Source organism: Vanellus vanellus (genome assembly GCF_965231255.1).
Source record: "Vanellus vanellus genome assembly, chromosome: 8".
NCBI classification, from domain to species: Eukaryota; Metazoa; Chordata; class Aves; order Charadriiformes; family Charadriidae; genus Vanellus; species Vanellus vanellus.
In genome coordinates, this window is record NC_138913.1 from 23026876 (window position 1) to 23046244 (window position 19369).

The window sequence follows — 19369 nt, forward strand, 5'->3', positions numbered from 1 at the left end:
TGAAGTCATCCAAAAAATTAGTAGTATAGTAGCAGAAGCTGTTTGGTTTTTCCTTGCCCCCTTTTTTTTTTTTTTTTAATTAGGTCTGGGAAATGAGTAAAATTTGCATTGGCTGGGTAGGTGAGCTCGTGTTTTTCCATTATTTATGATTGTTGTGTCTATCCTTCCATAGTTTCCAAGAGACTTGAGAGACTTCTGATCTGAGCGGAGACAACTGAACTCTGCCATTTCCCATGTTAATAAAATGTTGAATTATTGCAATAGCATAATACGGAGTTTAGTTGAATAGGCTGGTTTATTAGCCTGCTCTCAGTGTTGTATTAACAGAGTGTCTGTGAGGACAGTGAGAATAAATACACCTCTACCCTAGCTACACACAATTAACAAATTATGTTCCTCCTCCTCTTAAATATCCCCTGTTCAACCTTGGAAAGGTGTTGTCATGTACCTCTGTTTTGGCAGGCCCTAAAACCTGTGGTGCTTGGGACACAAAAGCTCTATAATGTAATCCTCAAAAGACCATTTTCAAGCACTGCATTAAACATCACAGATGCCTCTGTTTGTCAAATGCATTTTCTGGTAGGAAACAGGAAGTGATTTGAGTTTGAAAGAGGGCAGAAATTCCCAACCTTTGGATATATATTACCTTGGACTTTTTAAATCACTCTCTCAATCTCGCTTCCTCACTCAGAAATAACTCTTTTTTTTTGCTTTGTGGAAAGAAAAGGTTCAGGAGAGGCTAAGGGTAAGAAAACTGCGAGCAGAAATTTCTATCTCTGATTGACCACCTAAAGAAACTCCATGTGGAAACATAAAGCAAAACATTTCTGTAGCCAGCCACAATTCCTGGTAGATTTCTGAATAATATTCAGTGATCTAATCTAGACCTTTCTGTAGCCCTTGAAGTTACCTGAGGTACACAGCACAGTTGATCTGTTGTGATAAGAATGAACTCAGCTGAGAGAGCTTTTTTTTTTCTTGTTTTATTTTGGTTTTGCTACTTTTAATGTGTTTAACTAACTTAGACAAGTAGATGTTTATTTGTTTAGCTGGATAAGTTTGTGATGATTTGATTTCTAGTTTTATAACAAAGCTGGGAAATGAACAAGGGGTCAATTGCAGTTTATTCCTCAGTGAATAATTCACTAGGAAAATGTTTGATGAGGAAAGACGTCTACAAGAGAAAATCACCAGAATTTTTATCAAATTGCTCCACAACGTGATGGTCTCGTCCACTTCCAACCTCCTATCGCAATGCAACCTTAAAGGCAAGTCATAGAATCATAGAATGCTTTAGGTTCGAAAGGACCTTGAAGACCATCTAGTTCCAACCCCCCTGTCATGGGCAGGGACACCTCCCACTAGACCAGGTTGCTCAAAGCCCCATCCAGCCTGGCCTTGAACACCTCTGCGTACAGGGCATCCACAATGTCTCTGGGCAACCTGTTCCAGTGTCTCACCACCTTCAGAGTGAAAAATTTGTTCCTAACATCTAATCTAAATCTTCCCTCTTCCAGTTTGAAGTCATTACCCCTCGTCCTATCACTACATGCCCTTGTAAAAAGTCCTTCCTCGGCTCTCCTGTAGGCCCCCTTTAGGTACTGGAAGGCTGCTATATGGTCTCCCCAGAGCCTTCTCTTCTCCAGGCTGAACAACCCCAACTCTCTCAGCCTGTCTTTGTAGGAGAGATGCTCCAGGCCTCTGATCAACTTCGTGGCCCTCCTCTGGACCTGCTCCAACAGGTCCATGTCCTTCTAATGTTGGAGGCCCCAGAGCTGGATGCAGTACTCCAGGTGGAGTCAGTTTATAGAAGTGCAGGAAATGCAGAACTTTCTTTTGCTTGACTCCCAGACACTACTCCATGATTTATCATTAAGATAGATTTCTATTTTATTTTTCACTGGTGATAACAAGGATGATAAATATAATTCACTAAAATGATTTTTTTTTTTTTTAATTTAGCAGGTAGAGATAACTTGTACTGCAGAGTTTCTAAAAGAATTATCTAAAGCATTTTCTTGTCCACAAATCTACTTCTAGATAAATCTTGGAAAAATTGGGAAGGTATAACTGCCCAAAAGAAAGCTAGGGAAGTGCTAATTTTAAAAGAAGGTCACCCAAGCATGTGTAAATATATATCAACCCAGACAAATAATGGAAAAGCTTAACTCTCATAATGAATACTTTTTCCTTTCAAGTTTCCAAATATTATCTCTCATAAGTTTTTAACAAAAGATTTACCTTGATTCACTTGGCACTTCTGTTAGAAAGTCCCTTTGCAGATGTCTTGCTTTAGTACCATGTGAGTTATTTTTTTGAAATATTTTCTTTTTTACATTTATAGAGAAATTAGACAATATTAAATGCTTTATGTGGAAGAAAGAAATTTTAAACACAAGGCCAGTGTGATGAGCTTGTAAACTCAGGTTTGATTTTGCTGCTGAAGAGGATGAAACTCGTTGCCATAGAGGTATATAATACAGGCAAAAAGTTGTCAGGCTGTCAAAACGGAAGTGGATAAATTAGAAGAAAATACTTGTAAGCTATTGGATACCAAGAGGCTGTCTGTGGTTGACAAAACCCTTAAGCCATACCTTATGAAGGCTTGGAGAATATCACCATTCTTATACTCTTCTGTTTGCTGCTGATCACTATTAGAGACAGTGGATAGCGCACTGACTACTCTTACATAGATCACTTTGTGAGCTTCAGTATAAGACAAGTCATTCAGCACACCTATTGTAAATTGGGTCCACGGTGCTTAGAATTCATGACCAAAAGCCACTGTTTCTTTAGCTTAAGAAGAGTTCTTGGAGCATCGAGTTCTGCATCATTTAGTTTATATTGTCTTATGAGGTTCAAAAATTGCTTTGAAAAATTGGTTTCTGGATGGTTAGGTTTTCTTATGACCCCCATTTTGGCTTCTAACCTTCAGATAAACAGTGTTGGGAGAACAAGAATTAGCCCGTTCAGAGCTGTCTGGGCAAATCAGGTATATATTCACTAACATTAAAATGAAGAAATAATACTTTCTGTGCAGGCTTTCTGATGAAAAGCTGAACATTTCAAAGGGTGAAATTGCCAGCAAATACAATGTCATTTCTGCTCAAAGTGTTTGTTGGGGAAAAATAAATAAAAAATCCCAGCGAAGTCAATGATGTGTATAAATGTTTTGGGGAACCCAAGCTTTGAGGGTCTTTTTTAAAAAAAATTGAGACCTTTTCCACTTCAGCTTGAGTCTTGTGAAATATTCTTACTGCGCTTGAGTTGCAGTAGAATTAATGACTCGACCTTAGATTTACTATGATTTGTTTCCTGCCATGAGCTGTTAAAAGTAAGCAATGCAAATGTCTCATAGTAACTAACACATTTATAAATGCAAGGGCATGTTCAGGAGATTTTTATTTGCAGACCAAAATCCCAGAATTTATAGAGTCTGTCTTAGTTACCATTGTAAAGGGGGGGGGAACACAGTGAACTCTATTAAAAAAATTGATGTATGGCTGCGAGAGCTCTTGACAATTGAGATTTCTCTCTGAAGTGTTGTTTAACATCTGTATAGCAAAAGAAATGCAGGGGAAGGAAGCAAATATTCTTATGAATTTTTGAACTACTTTGAATCTAGCAAAATAATGAAATGATTGAAACACAAATTTTGTGTAGACGAGAAAGCAAATCATTCACATTTTACAAAGCTAGAATTCATTCCAGGAAACAAAAGCAAAAATATTTCCTAGGTTTGTTGAGCTATAGGTAGACTATATGGCTATGATACTTTGGTCACTTCTCTTGAGTCACTGGCTGGGACAAGGCATTTCTGTTTTGAGCTTCTAAGCTGATAGGTTACATTTCCTGTGACCTGCATGCTTCAGTAAACATTTTGGAAAAAAAAGTCCTCTGTGTCTTCCTTTAACTGAAATGTACTGTACTGGATGAGACAGATGATCATTTCCCTATGGATTCTCTCTAATACTGCTTTGTACATTGGAATCAGTTTTGTCCCTGAAAAAAACAAGCTTTGCAATATGTAACATATTCACTGTTGATTTAAATTTTGTGTAACACCAACTGCTTATATCAAAGTGTGTTTATATTTGTTTACATATTTATTGCTCTGCTTTATTTGCTTAAAATGCTGTGACTTAAAATAACACTTATCTGTAGTTGTGTACTTCAGAATTTCAGTTCAGCTATCAAGTCACTTTCACACATTGTACAGAGGTGCAATGTGCGTCTCATCGCATTATGAACAGTGGCTATGTTAGAAAACATTCGGAATATTTTCAGTCAGAATTGTCGTTAAACATTTAGGCTCCCAAAGACCACTACCTCTTCTTGTGTAGAAATAATGTCTTACAGGTGGACCCATGTTCTCCAAAGTTCTATAATGGTCTTGGAAATATTCTTGTAGAAGAGACTGCAGACCATTGAATAATATTGATACTAATTACTTCCTGATGGGTTATGCAGCAAGTTGATGATAAAACATTGTAATACCTTGGCTTAATAGTTGATGCCCGAGTATATTGGGGTTTGCTATGCAGGGTGGTTTGGTTAGTTGCTGTGTGTCAATACAGGTTAGCCAGCTGCATCTCCGATCTATCTCCTACCTGCCAGTTAATTTATGATCCAGGAAGGCAGAGATGCCACTGACTAGATCTCTGTATGTTAGACTGATGTTGGTCTTGATTTCGTCACTTAATGAAGCAGGGTGCCACCATCTCAGACTATTTTCTTTCAAAGTGTCATTATTTGATTCAGCCCAGCTGTTTGCTTGGCTTTGGAGGAGGTAGTTTGACAGCCACCTTTATTTTCTAATGTTTTGTTCAGCAGGGTTGTTTATGGATATACCAAGAGAGAAATGGTGGTGAAATGAAATGGTTGCTCATCTAATATTCAATTACATATATGTCTTTCATTTATTCACCTTGGTCACTGGCCCAGCACAAATAGATGCTTATTGTTCCCTAAATAAATTGTGCTGGTTCTAAACTGCTCTGCAATTTGATACTTACAAGAGTTCTGTGTTTATTTGCTGGCACAGGCTGCTCTAAAGCTATTCAACCTTCTGTGTTTTGGCTTCTGTTAAACTCATTACCTTGAAAAGTAATTATGCAAATATTACACTGCATTAAATACAGGCAGGTTTTTATTTATTTATAAACATCTCAAAATTTCAATTTCAGAGCATGCAGATGAAAAACGTCTGCACAGGGTGAGAGATGGTGCTGCCTCCCTACCCATTGCTGCAACTGAGCAGCAAGCAGTAGATAAGCAAAATTGTTCCATTCTTTGCCTTGCTTGTGTATTGAAAGGCAGATTGCAGTAAATTGGACTGTAGACATCCAGTCACCGTGGGATTTGGCTGTGCTTACAATAGGCAGGCACTGAACTGTATGTAAAGAACTTAACACATTTTTTTTTTCTCCCATGAAAAGAAAGAGGCAACCCTGGAGAAAAAAGCAAAGCAAGCCAAGATAGAGATGTTTGAAAGGTAATTTGTTTAAAAAGAAACATAGGCTTCCAGCAGCCCCACAATAATTAATAAAAATCTTAAAGCTTGCAGGGTTGGACTGATTCTGATCTCTTAGTGATATTGATAAAATGTTGCCCTATTCAAGTGATCTGAGCCACTGTTTACATGAAATGGGAATTGGAACTTTGCTTGGCTGTTGCACAGAACTGTGTACTGCAAATTGCATCTCTTAACTGCTGGGTGCAGAAGGCTGCTATTATCAAAGGGTAGCCGGGGGTGCAAAGGGATTTTATACAGTTGATCCACATTGCAGTCTTATCCATCTACAGAGGAATATACTAAAAGGAATACCAGATGGGTGAACTTCTGGGGAACTATAGACCATCAGCAAAAACTCACTTGTCCTTGAAATAGACATAAAATGTTGCTATCTAAAGAAGGGGTTTAAAAAGCCATGAGTATTGAAGGAATAATTGGGCTTTATTATCTGGAGAGCTCAGACATTTAGGTATCTGCAACAATCTAGCAGAAGTTTTAGATTGCAGGTGCTTTTCATGTGTGATGGTCAGGTCCCTTTTAAATGTTCTAGAATAAGCTTCTCAAAATCAGACACTGCTATAATTATTCAATAGGTTTGCACGTGCAAACCTCTTTTAATAGCCTTCAGTCCTATCTAGAGACTTCATAGCATTCTGTCAAGGAAAGACTGTGCAGAGATCCTGGCAAGAGCACACATATTAACTGAAGCATCACTAATAGCTCACTGGCTAGCACAAGATAGAGAACTAAGTGCTCTCAGAGTTCAGACTTTGCCTTTGTTGCCTTTTTGTCCAGATTCTTCTTTTATCATATTAGCAATGCAGAAAGTGAGTAGAATATTGCTACCGTGCAGCAATGATGCAAAGCTGAACCAGAGCTTCAGAAATGAAAGGTGCAAGGGAAAAATGATATATTAATAATAAATATATCTAAGTTTTATTGACTGCCTTAAGGAAGGTATCAGGAGGGCCAAGATTCATGAGCAGTATTCATAAGACATGAATGGATTTGTTCTATGCGGAAAGTAAGACGCAAACATACAAATGCACAGAAAGGGTTTAAAAAAGCTACTAGTGGCCCTGATCCTATTTCCATTCCCATGTAAATGCCTTCCTTGATAGGACTGGGGCAAAGTGAGTTGTAAATGTGTTTAAATACATATATGTGTGTGTATATATGCAAACATATATGGAGAGAGATGTGTATAAGTACATATATGTGTGTGTGTGGAAAAATATAGCTAGATAGCTAGATACGCATACCTGGTTGGTATGACTGAAATGAAAGAAAGGAACTGTGCAAGATCATCCCTGCACAGAGAAGGACATTAGTTACTACTCTTGATTATCTCAACACAGTAACTTGATGTGGATCTAGTAATTCCTGTTCAGTGGATCTCCTGATTTTACTTGCAGCTACTTCTAACAAATTGATGCTCTGCAACTCACATAGGTGACCTTCACAACAGTCGAGTAAACCTGACCATTATTAAGTAAGTGCATAAGGAGATAAAATTTTGTTTGCTCTCATTCTTGTGCTTCTTGTCCTGCCTTTTGCCAGTGTCCTCCTATGTGTGTATGCATTGTACTTCAGCTGAGTGAAGCTGAGACCAAGAGCGTATGTGTACAGAGTAACTTATTCTGTGCTTTAAAAGTACACAAAGTGTGGTATAGGCTCCTGCAGCTCTTTATGAACTGGTATTGAATGGCGTCATAGGAAATCGTAATTGGAATGTTAACTTACAATGCAAATACGTAATTTATTTCCTTTGAAGCTGCAAAGGTCCCTCAAGTATAATGGGTTTTATATTATATTTTCATGCATGGCATAGCATTTTCCTTAGGTCTTGGTGTTACATCTGCAAAAAAAGAAAAGCTAATGAAAAGGCAGGGTTTTATTAGTAGTAGTATTTGCCAGAAATCTATAATAAACTGGAGGGCTCACTGTTAGATCTCTGGCTGCTAACTTCAGTGGAAAATGGGATATTGCATAAGAAAGCATACACATTTTCCACTTTTTCAAGAAAAAAAATAATTTCTGGTTTCATTCTTTGTCTATGTATTTGGTGTATGCAGAGCACCCTGAATACTCTTCTGCTTCCCCCACCTATCTTCGATTTTCCCATATTCATCTGAAGTGATTATCTGCAAGTAGAAAAAAAGAATGTATTAGAGTGTGGAAGAGATACATGTATTTATTATTTTGGGGACAGGATTTAATTTAGTGTGTGTTTTCAAAAGAGCTTAACGCTTACAGATGTATTTTCAAAGCAGTCAAACTGTCTTATCTATGATAAACTTTGGAAAGTCTAAGTATATATTTTGGAGGCAAAATGGAAATTGAGCTCTTTAAAAAAAAAACCAACTTATGTTGAAGGCAATCAATTGTCTGGTAGCAAACATTACAATATATAGCCTTTAGGTTTTGGCAGCTGGTCATTTAGTGAAAGAGTTTCAGATATGACCACAGGATTTAGAAGCTCACATCCTATTAAAACTGATTTTGCATTTGCCTTCCAAGGTAATTTTGAAAAATCTCCTTCCAAAGATTTTATTGACAAGAGTATGGTGAAAAGTTAAAAAGCGGCAAAACCATCATTAGAATTGTCCCTTCTTCTGTGGTTGACAGTCTCAAGAGACAAGATAAGGAATACAAAGTCCATTGGCATTTGTGGCAGCCCACTGTGAACAGCTGTGGGTTGCTGCTGTCATTGAGAATAAGGGGTGGGGGAGCACCTCTTCCAAGAGCGGTAGTTCTGGCAGCAACTAGAGCAAGGATTGCACTGTATCCTTAGTGCTTCTCTTCCCTCCTCCTATGGCAAACGCAGCCAAATCCTTTATCTCTGGGGCACCAAATGTTTGCCTACTCTGTTGAAAGTCTCCAGGGAACACTGAATTTCATCCTTAGAGGATTCCTTGTCACTTGCCTTGTGGCACAGTTTTGCATGGTTTACCAGGGCTGTTTAATACATCAGTTTGGTTGACAAGGCAGCCTTCAGTTTCTATCATTCATCCAGGATCTTCCCCAACCTCAACACATACTCAGAAATATCCCCTGTATTGTTCATTCCCTTAGCCAGTGTAGTGCTGTGTAATGCTTTCAATTGACTTTTAAATTAGGATCCAGTTGCCAAAATCATGAACATCTTTTGCCAGTTTAGATGTTCAAAGGTAACTTGCTTTCTTCCTAGTTGCTGATCTAGAAGTGCATCTTCCAAGTCTTGTGCCATCTGTCAGCCCTGTGCAGAAATGTTGGATACTTTCAGTACTTTCATGGTGTTTCACACACTGACAAATGGCTGAAATAGAGGATCTGTGATTCAGCTGTAAGGCAACAATCATGCTATTGGGCTAAGAAGAAAGAAGTTCCTTCACTCCTAAAAGCCCAGAGACTACAGTTTTCTGTTTTGCTTATAAGAGCTGCATACAGACATGGGAAATCTGCTTGTAATGTTGAATAACACTCTACGGCTGAATAACCTTTTTTGTGGGACTTGATATTTGGGGGTATCAGTGGCATGGCATCAGCTTTAGTTCAAAGAGTGAAATAGTAGCTGCTGTCTAACACAACTTTCTGTCACTTTTCTCCTCTTCATAGCTTGGTGCCTGGGCTTCTGTGACCTGTCACAGCCGTCACAGTTACATTCACTCATAGACTTAGTAACTGTTACACATGAAGAATGACATTACTCTGACTAAATCCCCTACTTAAAATCCAATGCCATATTTTCTCTTAAACAAAGTCCTTCCAAGCTTTCTGTATAGTGTAACTGGTAAAGTAAAATAGTCTGATATGCAAAAGGAACAGAGGTAGTTATTTCTTAAAAGAAGATTGAGAAAAGTCTGTCGTATATGCTGTCTCACTTTCATTTGCTATGAAACTCTTCTGTAAATTACAGCAGACGTTAAGTGAGTTTCTGTTTCTCTGGAATATTAAAATGGCTGTGCTGTGTGCAGAAAGAACAATTTTCAGAATAAGAATCAATATATCATTCGAATGTGTTAGATCAAAAAAAAAAAAAAAGAAACTACTTAGCTCAGTGTTTTAAGTATGGGAAGTGGAGCAGTCCAGGAAGGTGTCGTTTGTCATTAAAACTTGTGAGGTGAGTGGGATGTCTGAATGCTGTTTCAAAGTTAAGACTTTTACTCTCTAAATGTGAAAGGGACGAGAGGGCTGGAAAGCTGGCTTAGCTGGCCAGCTAGTTGTGTCAGGACAACGTTATCAGGACCAGTATGAACAACTTCATAAAACTCTACCTCAAAAAACCCCATGTCTTCTGTGGGACAAGCCCAGTAAATCTCCGAAGACAGAAAAATCTATAGTACACAATTAAGTACTCTTTATTTTTGCTCATTTTCATTTTTGATTTTTTTGGAAGTCTCCTGTTTGGCGGATTTAAATTTTGAAATGCCAATGCAGCTGGAATTCCAACCATAGTGTGAAATCTACGTGGAAGATACGCAATTTGTGGTCTTACTTGGAAAATGCTAAGCTTCCTTTTTGGAATTTCATAGTACCCTCTTCTAACACACTGTAAGTGACGCAGGCTGAAAGCAGTCAGCACTTTGCAACATGTGCTTGGGTTATTATGCAACTGGCATCCTGATCTTGTTAGCATTTATGAAATGTGTAGTCAGGAAAATTACATGGATGTGATAATGTCACACTGAAGGCCAAGACCAGGATCGAATCATTTGATCTAACGTACAGATATTTAAATACAAACATGATACATCTATTTCTTTATGTATTGGACCTTTCCAAGTATTTATATCACATGTATAATATAACAACGCTATTGACTACAGCAGGAACGCGATACGAATCAGTTTATGCTTCAGTTTATCTTGAAAAGTGTGGCTGAAATGTGTTGACTCTTACAAATGAAATATTTGAACTGATATTGTAGTCTTATTTACTCAAACTCATATGGGTTCAGACTCTATAACAGCCTGAAAATATAATGGTCACTTGTGTATATTTAGAATTTATCGATGTCTTACTTTGCCCAGTGACAGGACAAGAGGTAACAGGCACAAACTTGAGTATAGGAAGTGCCACCTAAACATGAGGAGGAACTTCTTTACCTTGAGGGTGGTAGAGCACTGGAACAGGCTGCACAGGGAGGTGGTGGAGTCTCCATCTCTGGAGACATTCAAAACCTGCCTGGACGCGTTCCTGTGCAACCTGCTCTAAGGTGTCCCTGCTCTGGCAGGGGGGTTGGACTAGATGATTTCCAGAGGTCCCTTCCAACCCTATGATTCTATGATCTGGCAGACTCCGGGTAAACAGCAGTCTGGTATTGGTATATAACAAGAGATCTTGAGACTGGGACTGATTCATTGTCTATAGGCTCTGGACTTGAAAAGTTAACAATCTGATATTTTCTTTTTATTCTTGGAGCTTCACAAGCTGTATCCGAGTATGCACGCACTTCGTTACTCTGCGTAGGATGATGGGGAGGTGTAGAGCTTGGTCTTCTGACAGCGTCTTTAGACAGAACACCTAAATCAAATAAGGAATTGAAAGATGTGCTTTGGAGTAATGTTGCTTGCTTGGATTCATGAGTACTTGAAACATGCCTTGGAACCATTATCTCTGAGACCTCGGAGTTAAAAGAATAGGGATATTTTTCTGCTTTACTTTGACTGCTTTATTCTGCTAAGTGGTGGGACAAGTCCCTGTAAAATGGAGAAAAGTTCGTTAAAGTTTTCTTAGGGGATTGTTTCTTAGACGTGGGTTGGAAAATGGAAGGAACTCCATTTTTTATTTCTTTCAGTAAGTAGTGTGCAGACTACAGAAACACAACTTGACTTTCCTCAAGAGCCTCTTTAGAGTATTGAATAAGGCCATCCATATATGACAGCTGACTGGATGTATAGTTTATGTATTCTGAAATTTCTTTCTGCCTTTTAAGTTCAGTGTTTTCAAGCAACTCTGTTATCTCCTTTTCTTGTTCATGAAGAACTATACATGATTTTAAGAATCCATTTCTGATCTCCTTCCTTGTGGTGTCCTTATAGGTCTTGAAATTAATTTTTAATAGGATATCTTCTATTAGATCATTTTCAGCTCCTTGGCATACTGTAAAAAAAAAATAAATGTAGTTGTTACAAGAGGCAGAATGATAGATTTTAGCTTAAAAAAAAATTTAGGTTTGGTAGAACATGGGACAAGAGTAAGGATTCTCCTATTTTTCTCTCATCTCTGCTGCTGATAAGCCTTGAAGGAAGTTGTTTGGGATAAAATGTTCACATTTGGGTGTATAAAATTTGGCAGTTAATTGCTACTTTATTATTATTTCCTCAATTACTCAAATTTCTCTCCCCCAAAATGGGCTTGATAATTTTTACTTCATTATGTGAGAAATCCTAAAGCTCAATTTATTGTAGCCCTATATGATCTTTGAAAATTCACTTTGCCAGTGTGAAGTCAAAACAATGGCAGCAAATGTGCCTGCATAGCCCATGTCTATGGATGCCAGTACATTCTTCTGATGGCCTATATGTGAAGGTGTGATTAACTCTTTTAACACTAAAAATTGTGAACTGTGAAGGAACAGAATCAAAAATACCAAAGGGTGATAGTAAATTCCAGTGGTATTCAGCTAACATCAGGAAACAATGTCATGCTACAAAATCCTGCACAAATATTCCACATCACTTATTTTCTCAAACTTAAGACTGTTTCAAAATCGAGAATTTAATGCTTCCAGCTGTTTATCATTGGTCATGGTTCACTTTTACCTTTCTGAATGTTATTTTTCATGCAACTTCATTATATCCCCAACATTTGTGAAGTTATGTGCAAAGATGAAAATTAAATTCATAAAATCCTAGTCTGTGTTCAGCCCCTTAGTTGCTATGGATCAAGTCTTAGTTAAAAGGAGTGACATTGCTGTGTTACCTCAGAAAAACGTGACCGCTTTGCCTCTTAGTGAGCATTGGGCTTAAGCATAAAGCTGACTGAAAAGTGACAATCTGTAACTTGCCTGCAGGGGAATAAGCAGTCACTCTTCAAGCACATATTTCTGATTAAGAAATACTCACCATTTTATTCTTTCGATGGAATTGATGTTTATTCCATGCTGGATCCTGCAGTAGTAAATGAAGGTTCCCCTCCCTGGTTGTACATTTCTGTTCTGACGCGATGTAGAGATCCTTCATTCTCTAATAGTTGAGTCTGGCTCGTGATGCCACAGTTATGGGCTTGTTCCTTTTGTGTTTCTATAGGGGGAACGCACCAACTTTCTGACTCTTGTGCTGTGCAGAGAATTAATATAGCTTGTCAACCATGTGTTCAAGTTTCTTTCCTACGGAATCATGGGAAAGTGTGAGAAGCAGCAGAAATACAAACCCTTTCTAAATTTTGCAATTGTATCAAAGAAGGAAGCAGCCCCTCTTGAATACGTGAATATGCAGCTGCCAAAGGAATAGTCTCATGATCACTGTGCAGTGAGTTCTTGCAGAACCCACAGATCAGTTCATGGTCATCCAGACATTATTCAGAGAGATTTGAGTTGCTGTGCAGTAAGCAGCACCACTGTTCCTGATCTTCTTGATGTGCTTTGGTGAAAATGTGTTCTTGAGCTATGATTTAAATGCAGACATTCATTACAATAATTAATTCCACATGTTCTACATCTTTTGGTTGCCACATTTCTTCTCTCCCTGCAAGTTTCACAGTAGACTGGTCTTTCACTATGGTCAAATCTCCACCTCAGAAAGCCACGTCTGTGCATGTATTTCTTAGCAAGTTTTGCTCCGAGGTAGTTCTTCCTCAGCTGAATTTTATTTGTGTAGGGAATGTACTTTGCTGTAACACTGTGCATATGATGACATAAGTCTTCAGTTACTTCAGCTTTGGTCTTGCTTTTAGTTATACACTTCTCACAAATGCAGTGATTGCGTGGCACTTTAAATGGTTGGAGAAACAATTGCTTACACAGTGGACAGGCACGCTGGTCATGGGAAGCATGTCTGGAGACATTCCTTTCTGGTGTAATGACAGATGCATTATTCCTAGTTCTAAGGCTTGACGTGACATCTTTTGATCTAAATAAAATTGGAAAAAAAACCCAACCCAACCCCAAAACCTCAAACAATCGTATCTGAATAATTTTGTACCATCTAAGACACAAAATTATAACATAAGCAGTTCTGCTTTGCATACTGTACTTAATTATTATTCTGACCGGATATTTTATTTAAAAAAATTGGGTTATCACTATCAAGAATCCAATTTTTTAATCTTTTTCTTTTCATAATTATTTCAATATATGTTGAATACTGCTGCCAACAACAACTGTAAACAGACATATCGGTCATTGTAGTCTGTATGAATTTGTTGAATTATTGCTGGTGGCCAAGTGAAAAGAATACAGTTTGGTGTTTGGTTTAGTATAAAATGAAATGTGATTTGTCTGCTTTTCTTGTTTGATTATTTCTCAAAATAGAAACAGTAACTGGACTGGACAAAAGCGTTTGTGCAATTCAAATTAAACCCTTTTTCTATTTCAGAGGGTATGCTTTCTTTTACAACAATTTTGGTAATATTTTTAGAATATTTTCTTTTTAATGAAAGCGTAAGACAATGAATGTCAAAATATTTTTCTTTTGTGTTTTCAAGATTAAATATTCCCTCAAGAAAGTAGCAATACTGCTTCACCATTTCCAAAAAATATTGAAGACCTTTCTGCTTAACATAATAACTCACATTTACATATGATCATTCTAATTTTTAGGCATTTAAGAAATCACTCACCCCTGAATCATTTCTTGTTTCTAGAATTAAGGTAGTTTATTCTTAGTGTTAGTAGCAGCCTTATTATTACTGATTCTGTATATTAATTGCAAAGACTTTCAAATGGGGATAATTTTAATTATTATTATTTTATTTTCAGAGAGGACTGATTTTTCAGGATGTGCTAATCCCTGTTCTCTTCAAACCTTGATAGTCCTAACCTACCTGTTAGCCTGAGGACCTTATCCTTTTAAAAATGCAATATTAATTTTATAATGCCTCCTGGAATATTTTCCATAAACTTGACATGAGCATCGTTATTCAAGATGGACATCTGATTCTAGGCCTCTATGGTCCGTCCGTCCGCTGTGCTTCTCTTCAGCATCCGTGTTGTTACTGCTTTCCTTCCCACCTTCTCTCCACAAATGTTCAACCATGCTACCTGCTTTACTGTCGCTCTAAACAACAGTAAAAAAACCCTAATGAACAAAAGAGAATAGAATGTTCTGTTGCTGTTATGATTCCTTCTGGCCTTCAAAGTTTACCTAGGTAGGAATTACCTGTGCATTTCCAGAGGTCCTGCCAATTCCTCTTGGACTGGTACTATTCTAGGCTGAGACTTTTGATAACTTCGTTTCTGCTCCCCTCCTCCCCTCTGTATCTTTTTGAGCGCTCTATGGTGTAGTGTTTCTGTAGTTAATAATCAGCCCCTTCCCTTATGGTTTCCAGTTTTATCTTCTAAGACTGTTATTATGCCTTCCTTCCATTCTCTCTGTGACATTTCTTGAGCCTTTATAATTATTTGTCTCCTTTTTGTCTTATTCTGAATGTAACTGCTTCCTTCCACTTCCATTTAACTGCAGTTTTACTGCTCTTTGTTTTACTCCAATTTTCCATGTAGCCTTGCCTGCAGCCACCTTGCTACAAACACATCCCTGTTTTCCACCTTGTTTTAAAGTTCTCTGCATCTTCTTTCTTGTTGCTACATAGGGTTTTACACTGTAAGAACGTATGACCATATATTAGCCATTCATGGATTTTTTTCTGGAAATCAGGTGCTCCGAATTACAAGTACAGTGGTATTCTGGAGCGGTCTTTGCCTCAGTCAGAGTAATGAGCATAAGATTTCACTATTACCCAGATAAAACTACTTTTTCTGTTTCTCAGACAAAAAATATACTGTGGTTATTTGAAATAGCTCCAACTTGCTAACGGATCATATGTTTTTAAGCACAAGAATTCCATTAAGACATAATGTAAATTAGAAAAAACACACTCCAAGAAATTTTAAAAGCCCTTAATTCCACTTACTGAACAGTTCCTGGTGTTCTTCAGTGTTGTGGTTCATTGACAGAACTTCTGCAACACTTGTTTTCATGATACTGACATGCTGAATTCTCTCCACCGCAGCAGCAGCATTTGCAGTCTGCGTCATTTGAACAAGAGCAGCAGCACCACCAGCGGTTTGCGTGCTCTGCACATGAGCAGTTGCAGCATGGGCAAGGTCGGTTGTCTTTGTACAGACATGGGAAACAGCTGCAGTTATGCTCACTGGTAAACAAAAAGCACCAACACAAGCAGCATTCTTCCTTTCTGCTGTGGCAAGTCAGGCAACAGCAGTTTGAGCAGCGTGGCCAGATCAAACAGGATGCTTATTTTCATCCATCCCTTTTTCAGATGCTTGGAAGAAAGTTCATTGGTCCTTTGGTTTCTCTGCATACTACAGCAACTGAACTCCAAAAAGGCACGAGTTCTGACTGTCGGGTCAGGCTCTGTGCTGTGGTGATGCACTTCATTCTAATCAGAAAGTCATGTCACAGTGAGATATTCAAATATGGAGACAGGCAGATTTTTATGCACAGGAACTTGATATGGTGGTTACATCATCTATGCATTATGATAACTTTAATTGTTCCTGAATTCCTTGAAAGCATTTACCTCACTCCTCATTAATTGCGTGGGGAGTTTATACACTTGGATTAGATACTCAAGGCCACTATCTCATTAGTACCACACACTTGATAGGCATTTTGTTGGCTCAGCTGGATGCTGTAAGCAAACTGCCTGGATCGAGCCCTAACCAGCGATAGTGAGAGGTTTCTCATCAGGCCTCTAATACTTTAAGCATACCTAGCACACATGAAAGAACCTTACACTTGAGATGCATCTTGAAGCATATCCTTGTAACTGTCCAAGTTATTTTAAGCCCTTGTCTGCCACTGTTTACGCTCTCGAACATGGCATTTGTTCCCCCAAGGCCTGAAGAGAAGAACTAAACTTGGATCGTAGGTTCAGTGCTATTGCTCATTTGCTGTGGATCTGCCTGAGTCCAAGTGTGTTTCTTGCCCTTCCTTAAGCTGGTCACTCTCCTATAAATGAAATATCAGACATATTATTTCTGTTATTCTTTAGTAACTTTGTATCAGGCACCTTTTTATTTAATTTAGTTGACTTATTCCACGATTTATATAGAATTTTTTACCTATCTATAGATAAGATAATTTTAAATAAAAATTAAATTCAAGTGAAGAATACACGAGCTTCTCAATATTGCATGCTTACTATAGTGCTTATATGTAAGCAGTTGGACTCAATGATCTCAAAGGTCTTTTCCAACTAAAATGATCTTGTGATTATATGATTTTAAAAAAGGAAATCTACCCTCTAAGATTTATCTGCAACTGACATCTGAAACAGCTTTTTCTCTTACTTGAAACTGTAAAGGACAGTGATATCTATATGGTACATATTCAAAAATATTGACTTTTAATGCTGGCTTCTGTACTGTAGGTAACTAAATTTTCCCAAAATTTAGCAATTCAACGTGTGTTAATGGATTAATGTATAATAGGGAGTTCCTAAGATAGGTCCTCATGTAGTTTGTTGTTACAGCTCCTTTAAGCCTATCGAAGTCTGTTCTACCTAGAGAAATTTCAATTCAGTGATCCAGAGCCCTACAGACCATAATGGCTGTGTCATTATGTGTAACCATTTACACAATGGGCTATAATAGGTGCTTTGGAATGGTTATAGTCTATTGTGTCAATTGGATTTTTATGCATAAGTACTAGATCTGTGTGCTGAATGGCTTTCCATAGTGAAACGTGGACCTTTAATGGATGTTATTTATTCCATTTATCTTTCCAGTTTAATCAATGGTAATGCTTTTTTATTGTGCATATTTAATTTGAGGATATTGAAAGGCTTTTGAATTTGATCATTAGAAAAAATGTATCTTGTGATGCTTGTCTGCTTTTCTTTTGCAAAACATTCATGAATATATGTGGGTTATTTTGAGGAAGGAAAGGTGGGGGAGTAAGGAAAAAAACCAAAAAGTATGTTGTGTGCCACGCGCTGATACGTGGACACTCTTTTCCATTTTGACATAATACAGATGTTAATAGCAATTTATGCATATAACATTCTCAGCAATATATTTCCTGTTCTTGGATTCTCTGTGAACTGTGTTTTTCCACTGAGTCTTGGACAACTTTGTCTTCTGCCCTATGTTATTCCCATAAATTATTTCCTGCTATCTGTAGTGCTGCAGTTTTTGCATTACCAAAACTACTTTCATCGACAGTCTCACTCCTGTACTCCTCCTAGTATAGTTGGTCCTCTCTGTAATTCCCTGTAGGCATGCAACCAGTTCTAAGATGGTCCCATTTCATTAATATGTTTATTCTATAGCAGATATTGAAAGATAGATCAGACTGGCTGCCAGAGGAACTGAATTATATGCAATAGCTGCAACCAAACTGACAGACTTTTGACGGCATTTGCAAACTTGTTGCCCAACACCTCTGTTGTGGTTTGATCTGATTGTCATTTTTGCCATAGTTCTCATGATAGCCAGGCTGTGATGTGCTTGATTTGACCTACAAATATGCTTGACCCTGCAAGGTGTTGAGGTAGAAAATCCCACCACGTGAGAGAGAAAGAAAAGCACAGTGCGGTGAGGACACAGATTCAGCTGAAATTACTTCAGATTAGTTAGGTGTGGTCATTTATGCTGTACTTCCATTAGGTATCAAATAACTCAATATAATATTTTCTACTTGGCAATTTGTTCTGTTCTGTTTTGCAAGATAAGCCAAGATTGTTGTCTTTTATTTCTTCCCCCTTTTGCTCTACCTCCAGATACCTTACTGATATTTCTAATACTGATATTTCTAACACAAATTTGAGATTGCAGAATGATTAATGTGCAGAAAGAAGCTTGAAGAAAGACCATATGCTGTCCATGGCTTAACTCTTGACTAGTGTATGTAGTAACACTACATAAATAATGGATTTATTATTTATAAAAGGGCCTTTTCTTTCCATATTTATACAGGCCATGATGACATGCTCAAATTAGAAAGACAGAAACTAATGATTCAATTCAAAATTTTTCTCTGTATTCTGTAGTCCGAGCACAGCAAAGTAATACCTGACTCCATTGTTCCTTTCTATGTCTGCTAATGGTATAAAAGATTTCTTTTAGTGTGTCAGGTACTGTTATTCTGTCAGTTACTGTGTAGAAAACCAGCAAAAAATCTTCTGCTGCCTTCAAGTGCTCCTAGAGGTAAGTCAGAGAGAGAAGGTAGAGGGCTGTTATCTCCCTTAGGATGGGGAAGGAATGACCCTTCCTATAAAACCATGTAGTCCAGCAAGATTCACTTTCTACAGGATACAGCAGTTCTTTCAATAAATTGCAGTGATTTAGGAGATTAACTGGCTACAGTACATAGAAATGTCTGGTTTGGGGGGAAGGTTTAGAATGAAATATGAGAAGCCTGACATGATACAACCCAAAACTGATGCATTCACAATTGAGAGTTGCTTGTGAAAACATTATTTCTGGCTAGCTGTGGCTTGCCCACAACAACTAGCAAGAGAAGGGTAAAAACATCACTGTCCTTTCTTCATAAGAAAATGTCTGTTACTGGCTCTTTGGTTTCACCATCACTCGCTCTCAGTTCCCCTTGCACACTCTCTCTGGGTGCTTTTTACTTAGGCTCTGACTTTTTGAGCTTGCTTGTTCCCAGAGTAAGGGTGTTCATCTCTTTAAGATGAAATGTGTCTTTGCTGCTATTGAGACTACAGACAAATGTTTTAGCTTCAGCACTT

The 19369-nt window shown here is 37.9% G+C and overlaps 1 protein-coding gene across 1 annotated transcript; it reads right to left on the reverse strand.

Moving 5' to 3' along the window:
- Nucleotides 1–9657: 9657 nt before the first annotated feature.
- TRIM42 (tripartite motif containing 42) lies at nt 9658–18699 on the reverse strand (the record flags this gene model as incomplete). Its single annotated transcript, XM_082487234.1, is given in 12 exon segments — nt 9658–9831; nt 10950–11163; nt 11165–11223; nt 11226–11309; nt 11313–11599; nt 12872–12911; nt 12914–13015; nt 13019–13106; nt 13108–13569; nt 15569–15588; nt 15592–15908; nt 18690–18699. Coding segments are annotated over 12 exon segments (1857 nt in total).
- Nucleotides 18700–19369: the final 670 nt, after the last annotated feature.